General features: G+C 38.9%; 1 protein-coding gene across 1 annotated transcript; it reads right to left on the reverse strand.

The window, feature by feature from the left end:
* Nucleotides 1-1,867: 1,867 nt before the first annotated feature.
* LOC138885262 (uncharacterized) lies at nucleotides 1,868-14,033 on the reverse strand. The gene is made up of 4 exons (XM_070166193.1): nucleotides 13,552-14,033; nucleotides 3,692-3,913; nucleotides 2,790-2,910; nucleotides 1,868-1,972 (listed from the first exon to the last, which is right to left on the reverse strand). The coding sequence occupies exons 1-4, from the start codon at nucleotides 14,031-14,033 to the stop codon at nucleotides 1,868-1,870; spliced, it is 930 nt and encodes a 309-aa protein (XP_070022294.1).
* Nucleotides 14,034-14,380: the final 347 nt, after the last annotated feature.

Here is a 14,380-nt window from a genome sequence, read left to right on the forward strand (position 1 = left end):
TTTTTGACTAACACTTGCAGGTGATCGACAAAAAGTAGCACGAAGTCTTTAGGTCTAAAAGTATGCGTTGCACTATTTTTTTCTTAGACCGGTTTTGTCCCAAACGGATTTTCCGGCAAGGTTTTTAACGAGGCAATAGTGAGTTGTGCTAACTTAGAATCAAAGGCAAATCATGAATAGGTGTCGAAGATTGTATTTACAGTATCTAAGATTTCTCTATAATCAACCTCGATTACTGGGGGCATTATACCCTCGGATATCGAATTGCTTTAGCAAGGAAATTATTTCGTAATGGAAGGGTCTCGATAGGTATGATTTTTTGTAAGGGCTAAACGGTCAAAGGAACTGTGCTGACGTAGATTGCTCGAGCCCAGGCATAAAACATGTATGCACGTATAACCGTTTAGCAAAAGAATAAAGAGAAGTACTTTCCTTGCATTCATCTTATGTTTAAAAGTTTTCTATTTACATCCCTTAAAGAATTTCGTACTTTTGATCTCCTCGAAGAAATGAGCTCAAGGGCCGACTATAACTAGAACTCGGATGATCACTCCCTCACTCAGGGACTGCCATCCGAAAACAAACTCAAACAGATCGAGCTATTAAATATCGGGGATGCAAGACCTGTTAGGCAACCCCCAAAGTTTAAAGGCCACGACCATACCTACTCGGGGACTCTTATCTTAGGCAAGCTTGGATAACTTGGGGAAGATAGCCCACTGGGCTACACCTGAAATTAAAAAGCCACAGCTATATTAACACGGCTCGAAGACATTTGAGAATCGTAACATAAAATAGGCCTTCAAAATTTTCATAACCGGTTCTAAAGGTTACCCTCGACAAACTATATTTTGAATTACTTACTTTGGGAGAAAGTTCCCGGTGACACCAAACCTTAAACTCCTCAAAACAGAATAATGTAAAGGTAGGGTTTGTTCGAACTTACACAACCTAAATTATTTTATGCTAAGGCATTCCGACCTTTGCGAACACAAGTAATAAAGCGAAGGAAAAATTTAAAATCCAAAAGGGAAAGATAGCCTTATATATATAACAGTCTTTTTACAAAGGCCGGAACAGCCTAATACAAACATTTACAATGGCCAAAACAGCCTAAAAAAGACGCTAAAGAAAGCAAAAAAAAATAAATAGAAACATGTAAAGCCCTAAGTAGCCTGGTCTTTATCCAAGGAAGCATCTCCGTCCTCGGAATCTTCCTCGTCTTCAGACTCGCTTAAGCTCTCGAAATCTTCCTCGGGAAAGGCTAGCTTCTAGGCCATGGCTTCTTTCGATTTGTCATTCTCTATTTTGGCCAATATGTCGAAGTCCTGAGCATGAGCTTCCTCGAGGGCTTCCCTTCGAGCTTGCCACCTTGCATGATCCACCATGCTCTTAGCCTGCGCCTTGATGGCCTCGGCGTCGACCTTAAACTAGGCCATTTTAGCATCGACTTTGGTATTGGCTACGACCACCTCAGATGTAGCCACCTCAAGTTCGTTGGCCAAGTTCGCCTTATTAGAGATAGCCGAGTCCAGTTAGGATTGAAGCTCCTCGATTTTCTTGACATGTACCGAACTTTCTCTCTTACAGTCCCGATTTGGGACTCGACTGACTCCAGCTCTGCTTGGACGGCCTCCTTTTCTGAGGCCAAGATGCCCATGTTTTTCTTGAACTCATTAGCCTCAGCCCATATCCTATCTACCTATGCCTGAAGCTACCCGATCTATTCAAGCCTCTGACAGAACTGTAGGATCTGATCATTAGTAGTGATCTCCAGTTCGTCTTCACTATCGTGAAGCACTCTATATACCTGCTCGTCCATCTCGGTATGTTTCCTCCGAGCCGCTTCCAACTCGGCCTGAAGCTTCTAGCTTAGAAGCTTGAAAGCATCCCTCTTCTCGGTGAGTTCCAGAACCTCAGCCTCGTGCTCCTCCCGGATTCGAAAGAAAGACTTATGATGCAACACCGAAGCCTGCAAGCACAAGGAAAGATGTTAAAATTACTTACAACTTCAAGTTTAAAATAAATAACAAAGTGACTTTCGAAGTTACCCTATTTAAAGCATGTTGGGCCTCATTAAATAGGTAAGGCACTCCCACCACATTCATCACAGCTTGGTCTTACTCGGTCACCAAACACCTAAGGTAACTAGCAAACCCCACGGGGGTAGAGAAGACTCGGGCATCTTCCGGGACAGAAAAAGTTATCGACCGCCTGCGATCGGGGTTAACACTTGGGGCCGGGAAGTGATCCATCAGTTTGGGGCTCGATGAAGACCTAGTAGCACTACTTTATTTGGCACCGGCAATTCACCAAACCCAGTAACATCCTCCGAGGTAGCAGACTCAAATTCGTCCAAGAAGGCATGGATACCGGGCTCGAGGAGCATAACGTCCGAAATCTGAGGGGATCCGAAAATATCGATCACTCCGAGATCGTCCCTCGGGAAATCTACCACTGCCCGAGAAGCCTCACCCCCGATCTCTCTCTCAACCACCTTAGCTTGGGACGGAGTGGCCTCAACTCCTTCTAGTTCGGGAACTTTGGCCAAATCTCCATCGTCGACCTCATCCGGTTCGGAGGGCTTTTGTATCGAATCACCAGCCCGCACGTGGGCCACTATCTTGGACCTATCTTCTTCTTCTTCTTCTTCTTCTTCTTCTTCTTCTTCTTCTTCTTCTTCTTCTTCTTCTTCTTCTGACTCATCCCTTAGTCGATGAACTGAATCCGAAGGTAGAGCGCTGGAGCCCCCCGGGCTAGCGAGACCTCCTCACCAGTCTCTTATTTACCAAGTTCGGGGAACTTGAGACCTTTTTTCTCTTCTTGTCGTCGCCCTGCTTCGGAGCAGGGGACTCAGGAGGCATATCCTCATCACCGGATGGAGGCCTCATGCTACGTCCTTGGGAAGATCTACAAAAGAAAGTAGATAAAGATTGAATAGCGAAAGGAGAAAATTGAACATCATTACCTCGGGAAAAGAAGCTTACCATGATTACTGGCTTCCCATCGACCCTTCGATAATTCCATCCAAGCACGTTCGGAATACGGTCTCTATGACACAAGGCCCTTGACCCATTCCTTGAGTTCAGGAACTATGTCCGGTATTCGGGCCACAACTGCAACAACAACAACAACAACGTTAATAAGGAAGAAGATAAGAGGAAAAACAACAAAATTGAACCTTCAAGGCAAAGTACTACTTACACTTCATGTTCTATTTCTCGAAAAACGGCATGTCTTCGGCGGGGATCAGGTCTGAAGTCCATATTCAAACAAACCGGCCCATCCAACCTCGGTCCTGAGACTCGTCTATGCTCGAGAACAGGGCTTACTGGCTCGGCAAGCAATCTTGATCAGCCCCTCTCGATAGAATCGGGGACTGTAGAGGCGCATAAGGTGATCGAGGGTAAAAGGACATCCCTCGATTTTGCCTATGAAGAATTGGAGAAGGATCACTATTCTCCAAAAGGAAGGGTGGATCTGGCCAAGAGTCACATCGTACCTCTTGTAGAAGGCGATGATGATGGGGTCTAAGGGACCCAACTTGAAGGGGTAAGTATAAATACTTAGAAAACCTTCCACGTAGGTAGTGATCGACTCCTCAGGCGAAGGAACCACCACATGCTTGTTGACCCAATTGCAATCCTTTTTAACCTTGTTGAGGAGATAATCGGTAATTGTGCATATGTACCTCGAGACCGCCTCACATCGTCCCGGTACCGAGGAGGTCTTCTCAACCTTGAAATCGATAACAGTAGGGCATCCTGCCGGAACGAATTCCTTAGAATGGGGCTCCGCCGCAGCCCCGCCACCGGCGGGTTGTGATGAAGAGGCGGCCTCCTTTTGTGGTACAGTCTTGGAAGTTTTCATCATTGTAATTGCACAAAAGAGAACTGGAATGATCTGCGGTTTGCTAAAAGTTAGAGAAATTTGAGTGCAAGAGTTGCAAAACAAAGGGATTTTGAAAAAAAATTAGAGTAGGAGGAGCTTTGGATGTAAAGTTTGAATGAAGGAAGCTAGGGTACTTATAGCTTGCTGGTGACGGTTCAGAACCGGTAGTGGCCGACCAGCAACTGACAGGAATTTAATGCCTTGGTACCTGAACCAACGAGACGTTTTGATATCCACTTGTCGCTTACGTCATAGTCGGGTTCGTCGGTTACATCATGGCCCATCGAGACGGGATTGGGAAGTTTATATCGTTTCTCATCACCTTCTCTCCGAGAAACGAGGGGACTATCTGTATACTGTAAAAATCAGGCTCGCCCCTTATGTGGTTAATCGAGACTGGAATATGATAGGTTAAGGTTCAACCTCGGATTATACCAAACCAAGGTGCAAGATTATATCGTTAAGTTCGATCCTGGGACCGGACAAGATCGAGATCAGACGAGATCGAGAGAGATTTGCCATGCCGAATAACAGAATGACGAAATATCCACGATCGGGTGCAGATCACGGCGGGAATCTCGGCACGTATTAAGGACATGTCGGTTAATCAGCTAATCATGAGATTTCTTACCCCATATAGAATTGTATCAATAGTAGGACTCCCCTACTATATAAAAGGGGTCTGATCATTTGTAAAACATGTCATTATCACGCAACATCAAGCAATATACTGTCATTTTCTGGTTTTCATTATCTTGTTACTTTGTTACTTTGTTCATACTTCAGTTGGAACACCTTTGGTTCGAGGGTGGTCGAACTCGAGGGTCAAGGCAATCCGACTCGTGTGGTTTGCATTTATTCTTTTACTGTTAGATCTCAATATTAACTTATTCTCTTAATTTGTACCAAGTTATTTCATGTATCCTTAAGACCGCGTATAAATTCAATTGTTATCCGATTTTAGGGTAAAAAATAATAATTTAAGGCCTATCAGTAGGGAAGGCTTAGAGGATAAGGCATAATTTTTATGCAAACCCACCTTCTCCTAGGAACTATTTACTCAAGATATCATAACTCTTTTGAAAAGTTAGCATATCAGAAAGAAACATTAACTATAGATGCTGAAAACAATGTGAGGTGAAATGTGTAGTTCAGTTGGGTTTTGATGCAAGTCCAAAAAGGGATGTTTTGGCTGAATTTCGTACATGGAATTTCTGAGGGAATAACACCAATTCAGGGAATTCTGTTTAGAAATCCAAAGGACGCCGCTACTTACGTTTGCATTAGGATAGAATATTTATATCACACCTCTTGGGTTGTACTCCTTTCCTAAACCTTACGTGAGAATTTGAACACCGGGCTGTTCTTTATAATAGTGAGCGTACTGGATAACTCTTGCTGAAAAACAAGAGAATTTAATTATAAGTGCTTTAAGCTGTTTTGGAGACATCACCTTTGCATCTTCCTTTGGTTGTTAATAGTACAATACTATTTTACTTCCATATAGAACTAACAATTAGCAGTCAAATAAGATAAAGAAAAAAAGTTGGTAAATTACGAGTTGATTCTTTTCTGTCAATAAATTAGCATCGTTTGGCCAATATATATCTCATAATATTTAATTACTAACGAATTAATTATATTTAGGTGATAAAAATTTGATTGGTAATTCGTTGGTAAATGATGCACTAGATTTTCTCGCGATATTCACCAACGAATATAGTTCAATTGGTAATTGGTTTTTGGTTGGCGCTTGGCAATTCGTTAGTTAATTCTTCCAAAAATATCATTTGTAGTCTATTGATAAAAATTCTTTACTAATTTACCAACGGATTGTCTTTCTAGTGAAATAAAATGATACGTGCTAAGCCCGTGCGATTTTTCTCAAAAGGGCTCATACCATTAAGAGATCCTCACACCTATATATAATATCCCAATCTTATTAACCGTGAGACTTTGTTCACATACTCAACAATCTCTCCTTTGAACTAAGTTCCACGTGTCTCATCACCGCCATCCAGAAATCTTCCCTTCGAACTAAGTTTTACATGGCTCATTGCTACTATCGACGGGTCAATTAAGTAGCCATAACTATTGGATTAGAGTAAGGTGGCAAGAGCAAGGCACAAATCAACTAATTGCATGTGCTTGAATATTTTGATGTCTTTACTTTTGCAAATTTTTCAATATTACGGGCTGAGCTCATGGCCACTTCTCTTGATCGAAGAATCTTGATTCGAGACAACTATAATCAATTGGATAAACGAACTCAATGTTGAAGTCATTTTTTTTTTTTAATGTTTTGGTTCATTTAATTTGTAATCCTTTGGGAATGTATTTACCAATTTTTATGGGATTGTCATGTGATCAGCCATGTGAACTTTATATAAAGCCGCACATGCTTTCCGGGAGAAATTCAAAAATAGCTAGATTTATAACTGATCTTTCAAAAATAGCCCAGTTTCAAAAGTAATCAAAATTTAGCCATTTTTTATGTAAAGATAAATCTGAGCGAAAACACTGTTCAAAACCCGAAAAATACGCCAGTATATTATGCTGGAGTTCCAGCATAAGTATACATGAACTCCAGCATATTATACTGGAGTTCCAGGATAAGTATGCTGGAACTCCAGCATAATATGATGTAGTTCTAGTATAAGTACACTAGAACTCCAACATAATATACTGGAGTTCCAGCAAGTATACCGGTCCAACATAATATACTGGAGTTTGGAACACCGGTGCTCCAGTCTCCAGTATATTATACTGGAGCCATCAAAGTATACCGGTCCAACATAATATGTTGGAGTTCAAACACAGGTGCACCGAACTCCAGTATATTATGCTGGACAGGTCTCTGTTGCAGCAAAATAGTGACTATTTTTCATTGACTTGATAACCATTGACTATTTTTGAATGACCAGTCCGAAAACCGGCGATACCCTGGTATATTTACATGTTTTTCTTGTTCCAGTTTTACTCGCATAATCACATAAGAGATCGTTTCGTCTCGGGATGGATCATTGCAGCGGTACTTTTCTTTTGATTGTTGTTTGCTCATATATAGCAGTTTCGTTTTAGAATAATGTAACTTTGGATCTTGATCTTGTTTTCTTTTCTATTTTAGGTGATATGTAGTGATGAGTTTAAGCCTATTTATAAGATCAAGCCACTTACTAGATAATTATAAATAAATTATTATGATACAATATTATTATTAATTAGTAAAAATGATAATTAACTTATTAATATAAATTAAATTACACCTAAAGTATGAAAATATTTTAAAGTATATTTTTAGTGTATATAACTTGAATTCTTATTAATATCACATGCCACGCGAAGCCCAAGATGAATTTAATTGCGGTCTTTATATAGTTCTTGCCGTAAATATTCCATGACAAACATTTGGAACGACCAAATTGACCTTTTTTTTTTTTGTGACCAACAGACCTAAATTCTGGAGATATGAGAAATAACATCTCCAGTCTAATTACCTAAATTCGTTATTCTTATGCACGCATTATATCTGCTTTATGGTCGATTAGCTAGAGATGATTAATCCAAAAAATAGTTTTTGAAGTCAAATCAATTAAATAGAATAATTTTGGTTTTTAACAACCGATTTACTTCAATTTTAATATATAATCAATGCAAGAAGGGTATAATAATAATAAAGTAATAAACGAAGAGAATAAAGGAAATAAAATCTTATTGATGATGATAGTCTTTCTTCCGTAGGTAAAGTTTAATCTTCCAATAATAGAGAACAGTAAGAGAATTCTATAATTGATAATTGTATGGGCGAAAACTTCATTTTACGTGTTTGACTTGGTCAACGACGATAAAGTCTTTGAAAGTTGTGACGTGCCAACCTGACTCCAAAAGGTCTAGTTCAGATGTAGGGGATAGATCGTTGTCGAGGTCGAAACGGTTTAACAGAAGTCTAGGACGAGGACGAGCATCCGCTTTCGGTACAAAGTGACGACCAATTTTAGGATTTAGATTCCCTAGGGAATATTCTAATGGATATTCCTTTCTGTTGTACTATCTAGGATTTTGTGACACATGTGCTCTTATAAATAGGAAGAGATATAGATCAGAAGGGGGATTGGACCCTCTGCAAAGAATTTCATCAACATTCTCTATACAAGATTCCCACTTTATTGATTAGAAACAAAGCTTGCCTTTGCACTTCCTTTCTTTTATCCCTTTCTCTCGATCCAAGAAGGATTTGAATACTAGGTTGCTCATCATCATCCATCACTGTTGTCACACCTCCTTTTTCTGAGGGAATATGGAGTTTTTCCAATTTAAGTGACATTATTCGAAATGAGATTATTTATTTAATTCAGAGTCGCAACTTGAAATAATTTATGGTGTCCCAAGTCACCGGTTTATTTTAAATCCTAAATCGAGAAAATTTGACTCTGTTTTTAAAGTCCGCGAAACCAGAAGATCGGGTAAGAAATTCTGTTAACCCGGACGAAGGTGTGAGGCACTCCCGAGTTTCGTGGTTTTAGCATGGTCGCTCAACTCTTAATAATTGGCCTAATTATCTAATTTAATATATATTTGAACCTATTGTGCATTTTTACTTTCTAAACGCTTTTAATATTTGTGGAATTTGTTTGAACAAGTCGTGATGTCGCGCACTCGTTTGTGTTTGTATACATTGCGAATCGCGCCACGTGAAACGCACCCGCAATTTACAACATGTTAATTTTATTATTATTTGAAGTTATGGTCGAGTCACGTGAAACGCACACTCGAATTGAGAATTATGTATCGCGATTATGCCGCGGGAAGCATACCCATAGTCGCGGCGATTTATTTACTTAGCGCGCCTAAAGCAAACTACGGTGTTCATAAGTTGTTCTTCCGACTTTGAGATTATTGTGAAGGCCATGGATATGAAAATTATTGTAGAAAAAGATATTGATTAGTTATAGAAAGATGAAACTAGCTTATGAATTTTTATTAACTCTTGGCCAACCAGACTTGAATTATCTAAGTCCAAACGGCCAAAAATCCTCATGCTGCAAGCCAAAATACGAGGTCCAGTTGCTAAACAAATTTAAAACAAAAGGCTCAAGTATGGAAATAAACTATCTAGTGACTAAATGCATAAAGGAGATGGAGCGATCACGCCAAACAAACAACAGAGAAAGAAACTTCATTTGCGTAAATTTTTATGAATCATCTACATGTGTTTATGAACGTAGTAGTTGAACAAACAAACAATGGAGAAATGAACGTCAGACCAATTGACTTAACTCAAAAGATTAACAAGACTTTTCAAAATATTTTATGCCACAAACAAATAGTGACAAAAACAGCTTCTTGGTTCATCAATTCAATCCACTGCCAGTGAATATATTAAAGATCCAAAGGCAATCACATCATGAGAATAAGTGAAGAAGTAAAGCATCAATAATATGGATATTGACATTAATCATGGAAGCAATATATAACCCAGATCTTTAAATTAATAACTTAACAGAAACATCCAAAATTATAGTCACATACCTATTAAACCGGAATCAGCAAGAAATCCAAAGACCAAAATAAAGTTAAGGAAAATCAAGTGCCAAAAATCAACTACTAATCAGTGAATCTTTAACAGCTTTTGGGTAATAAATAAGGGAACTGGACTGGGCTGGACGAAATGTGGGGTAATTGGGCCATTGAGAGCTTTTGGCCCAGTTTTGCATAAGATCAAACAAACCTATTATCTCCCTTTTTATGTTTTCCTTTGATTTTAAATTCATAATTTTAATTAAAAATCCTAATTAGATCCTAACTTAATCATGATTTGAAAAATTAACTACTCACTATTTTTAATATTTAAATAATTAAGTAACCTAAAACTAATGAAATAAAATCATAATTTTAGAATTAAAAGCTAAAAATATAAAAACCCAATGGTATTTTTGTTTAATAATACAATTAATTCGTATAATTAAATCCTAAGTGCAATTAAAATCTAAAATGCTATGCAATGCAACATTGAATATTTTTTGGTGTTTTTCTTTGATTTTAAGATATTAAATGTGCAACTAAATGCAAATAATTACTTAAACGGAAATTCCTAAAATTCTATAAAATTAAAAATAATTAAAAATTTCTATTTTTGGTGGATTTTGTAGGAGTATTTTCGTCGGGCAAAAATCACGTGCTCACAGTCGTCCCTCTTTGCTAGGAAACATGAAAAGTTTTCGGGCAAAGATAAAGTGATCAATTACGAGCAATTTTGCCCGTTTGACACTCCATTCAGAAGCATTTTGAAAAGTTTGACCGAACCTTGCTTTGGAGATTGCCTACATATCCTTCGCTATAAAGGAGTCAGATCAGTATAATTCTGAAAATTTTGGTAGCTGGGACTACTAGAAAAGTTGTGATTTCACTGCTGTTGCTGCTTGTTGAGCTCCTTATTACACCAAAATTAAAATGAAAAGAAACTAAACATGTCTATCAACTATGAGTTACAAGATTCCTATCTATAAGTCTTCTGAAGCTTGATCTTGAGTCTTGGCTGTTTTTTCACGCAGACTTTGACCTGATTCTTGATGCTTGTTAGCTGCAGTGCTAGTTCATTCTTCTACAACTTCTTCTGATCAAAACGGGGACATGCAATGCTCGTGACTTTAGTCATGCCTTGAACAATCCACATCTTTTCATCCTCTTTTGCAATTTGGATTCACTTCTTTCCCTTTTCTTTTCTTTATTCTGGATTGAGACTTCTTCTTTTAGTTATCTCGAACCCTGTGCCTCGAGGTAAAACCTGCTCTGACACCAAAACAAAAGAATGAAATTTTTCTAACCCAGTTTTCACTAGGAAAATTTCTTGAGTTATTTATAATAAAACTCTATACTATTTTATTATTGAAAGCAAATAAAAGGTCGGGATTGGTGTACCGTGAGAAAACAGAGACTAGGAAGTGGAGACTTTATGTCTAAAATGAAAGCAACTAGAGAGTGGAGATCCTATACTGAAAAAATGACTAGGGAGTGGAGACCCTATGTTGAAAAAGCTACTAGGGAGTGGATACCCTATGTTGGAAAATAAAACTAGGGAGTGAAGACTCTATGTTGGGAAAACAGACTAGGGAATGGAGACCCTATGTCTAAAATAAACATCAACTAGGGAGTGGAGACCCTATGTTGAGAAAGTAGACTAGGGAGTGGAGACCCTATGTTGGGAAAGCAGACTAAGGAGTGGAGACCCTATATCTAAAATAAAATCAACTAGGGAGTGAGACCCTATGTTGGAAAAGCGATTAGGGAGTGAAGACCGTATGTCTAAAATAACATCAACTAGGGAGTGGGGGTCCTATGTTGGAAAACGAGACTAGGGAGAGGAGACCCTATATCTAAAATAAAATCAACTAGGGAATGGAGACCCTATGTCTGAAATAAAATCAACTAGGGAGTGGAGACCCTATGTTGGAAAAGAGACTAGGGAGTGGAGACCCTATGTCTAAAATAAATATCAACTAGGGAGTAGAAACCCTATGTTGGAAAAGAAACTAGGGAGTGGAGACCCTATGTCTAAAATAAACATCAACTAGGGAGTGGAGACCCTATGTTGGAAAAGAAACTAGGGAGTAGAGGCCCTATGTTGGAAAATGCAGCTAGGGATTGGAGACCCTATACTCCCATGATTTTGAATTTTTCTTTACTTTTTATTAAGAGAATGAGTAAAATGCTGGAAAGAATTTGGAGAAGACTTCCCTTTTTGGAGTTGTTGTTGTGGCAGAGCTATTTTAGTCTCCACGCGATTTCTTTTTGGTTGCACTTGCTTCTTACAAGGTTGCTTTGAATTGAACTTGTTTTCCTGTTTTTCAAACGAAGAGCAATTTGTCTGTTTGAAATGGTGGTTGGTTTTGTGGCCTTGAGTGTTTTAGTCACTTGATCTTGGCCGGCTTTTTAATGACGTTTTCAACTGCAATTGGTTGTTTCCTAGACCGATTTCATTTCTGGCCCCAGAGAACTTTTGGCTTTTCCAAAACTTTACCATGATGGTTAGTCATATGGGATTAACTTTTCAATTTTATTTTGCCTGTGTGGGCATTTGACTTTGATTTTCTTCTTTCAAGAGTTTTTGATTTCGAAGCATCAGCCACCATGGCCAGTCGGAGTCGACTTGATGCCCTTGCTGAGGTTGTGTGCTTTTTTTGCCTATTAACTTGAATCAAGCGATAATCCTGTAAATTAGTCTTGCTATCCCTTCTTTGTCTTAGTTTCGGAACAGAGTTAGACAGAAAAGAATTCAAAGAAAAACAAACAGTGGAATGGAAAAATAAATTTAGACGAGAGGTATCCCTTTCGGTGAAAATAAAGGACTTATCTGGAGTGCATGTGGACTTCAATGAACATGACATGCCTCTTGGACTGGATGCCTGATCTGTGTAAACCGTCCAATACTCAGAAATTCATCACAAAACTATGCTAGGACTCTGTCGATGCCGATAGCTGTGAGGATCCTCTTTTTGATTAGTGGCACCCTTTGCGGGTTTTCACCAGCTAACCTCTCTCTCGTTTCTCTTCTCACCATCACCTTATAGTGCTCTTTGCGAGTTTTCACTAACAAGACTCTCTCATTTTCAATTTCTCTGCTTATCATCGCCTTACTATGCCCGTGAGGGTTTTCACCGATAAGACTCTCTCATTTTATTTTTCTTATTTTGATTGCATCAGATCCAAGTAACTATATCCTCCCATTTGAACATCTTTGCCGATCGATTGGAAGGACTTGAAAAGGATTTGGGTTAAAGAAATTTGGATTGAATTATAACTTTGGAAACTTTCGGGCGAAATCACCACCGAATCATTGTAACTTCTGCCCCAGTTTCAACTTTGGAAAAATGTGGATTTTTATTTTGGTGTAACTGAACCCCAGAGAGAGGCTGCCTACATATCCTTTCGGAATCAAGTCGAACGTAGTTCAAGCAACTTTTGTTTTTTGATTTCTTTTATTTTTTTTCGTTTTTCATCATCATATTTATTTTAAATTTTTTTAAATTTTCTTTTTTTAATAATAACTTCCAGGTTCCAAAGAGGGTAATCAAAGAAAAAGGGAACTGGCTCAAAGGGTTTGCAAGGGTTGGTAGTGTTTGGGTAGTGAGAAAGAAAGCCTTCGTCATCCCAATTAGAGAGCATTAAAGCTTGCGAAAAAGGGTCAAACATAATAACTTTTGACCGCATCTGCATTAACAGCTGCTTCGGGGTCATTTCCTTCGATATCTCCCAAATATAGTGCTCCCTTTGGCAATACTCTTCTTACAATGTAAGGACCTTTCCAATTCAGAGTAAATTTTCCTTTGTCTTCTTCATGATGCGGGAGAATACGTCTTAGAACGAGTTGCCCCACTTCAAATTTTCTAGGCCGCACCTTCTTGTTGTAGGCACAAGCCATTCTTTGTTGATACAACTGCCCGTGGCAAACTGCGGCCATCCGCTTTTCGACAATGATCCGACCAGGTTTTGACCTATTCCTCATCCTCAATCTCGGCTTCGACAATGATCCGAAGAGAGGGGATCTCAACTTCTATAGGTATTACAGCTTTAGTGCCATAAACCAATAAGTAGGGAGTGGCCCCAACTGATGTTCACACGGTTGTGCGATATCCCAATAATACAAAAGGCAACTTTTCATACCATTGTCTAGAGCTTTGAACTATTTTCCCGAGGATCTTCTTGATATTCTTGTTTGAAGCTTCAACGATGCCATTAGCTTTGGGCCAGTAAGGGGTAGAATTATGATGCGTAATTTTAAATTGCTCGCATACCTCTCTCATCAAGTGGCTGTTCAGATTTGCAACATTGTCCGTAATGATAGTTTCAGGAATACCAAAATGACAAATAATGTTGGAATGCACAAAGTCCACCACTGCTTTCTTAGTGATGGCTTTGAAAGTGACTGCTTCAACCCACTTTGTGAAATAATCAATGGCAACCAGAATAAATCTGTGCCCATTTGAAGCTTTCGGCTTAATCGGCCCAATAACATCCATACCCCAAGCAATGAACGGCCAAGGTGCTGAGATAGGATGCAACTCTGAAGGCTGTGCATGAATCAAGTAACCGTATATCTGACATTGGTGGCACTTTCGGACAAAACTGAAGCAATTCTTTTCCATGGTCATCCAGTAATAACCTGCCCGAAGGATTTTCTTTGCAAGGACGTATCCGTTCATGTGAGGCTGACATACTCCCGAATGCACTTCGTTCATGATTTTTTCATCTTCTCGGGTATCTACGCACCTCAAAATATTCAAATCCGGAGAGTTCTTTTGTACATGACCTCTCCGCTCAAAAAGAAACTGCTGGCAAGCCTTCTGATAGTTCTCTTTTGATCTCCACTAGTCTGCTTGGTATATTCCTTTATTTTCAAAAACCTTTTGATGTCATGATACCATGGCTGAACATCCGGTTCTATTTCAATTATATTACAATAACCATACCTTTCTCGAATTTGGATTTCCAG

The sequence above is a fragment of the Nicotiana sylvestris genome, chromosome 2 (genome assembly GCF_000393655.2).
Source record: "Nicotiana sylvestris chromosome 2, ASM39365v2, whole genome shotgun sequence".
In the NCBI taxonomy this organism is placed as follows: Eukaryota; Viridiplantae; Streptophyta; class Magnoliopsida; order Solanales; family Solanaceae; genus Nicotiana; species Nicotiana sylvestris.

Bases quoted from the DNA above. Each gene is read 5' to 3' on its own strand.
- LOC138885262 (XM_070166193.1), bottom strand. From the start codon at position 14,033: ATGGAAAAGAATTGCTTCAGTTTTGTCCGAAAGTGCCACCAATGTCAG. The intron at 3,914-13,551 runs GTATGAAAAGTT...TCTAACTTTTAG, and splicing joins GTTCAAAGCTCTAGACAATG to CAAACCGCAGATCATTCCAG. The intron at 1,973-2,789 runs GTAAATAAGAGA...TTGTGCTTGCAG, and splicing joins TCTCAAGTTCCCCGAACTTG to GCTTCGGTGTTGCATCATAA.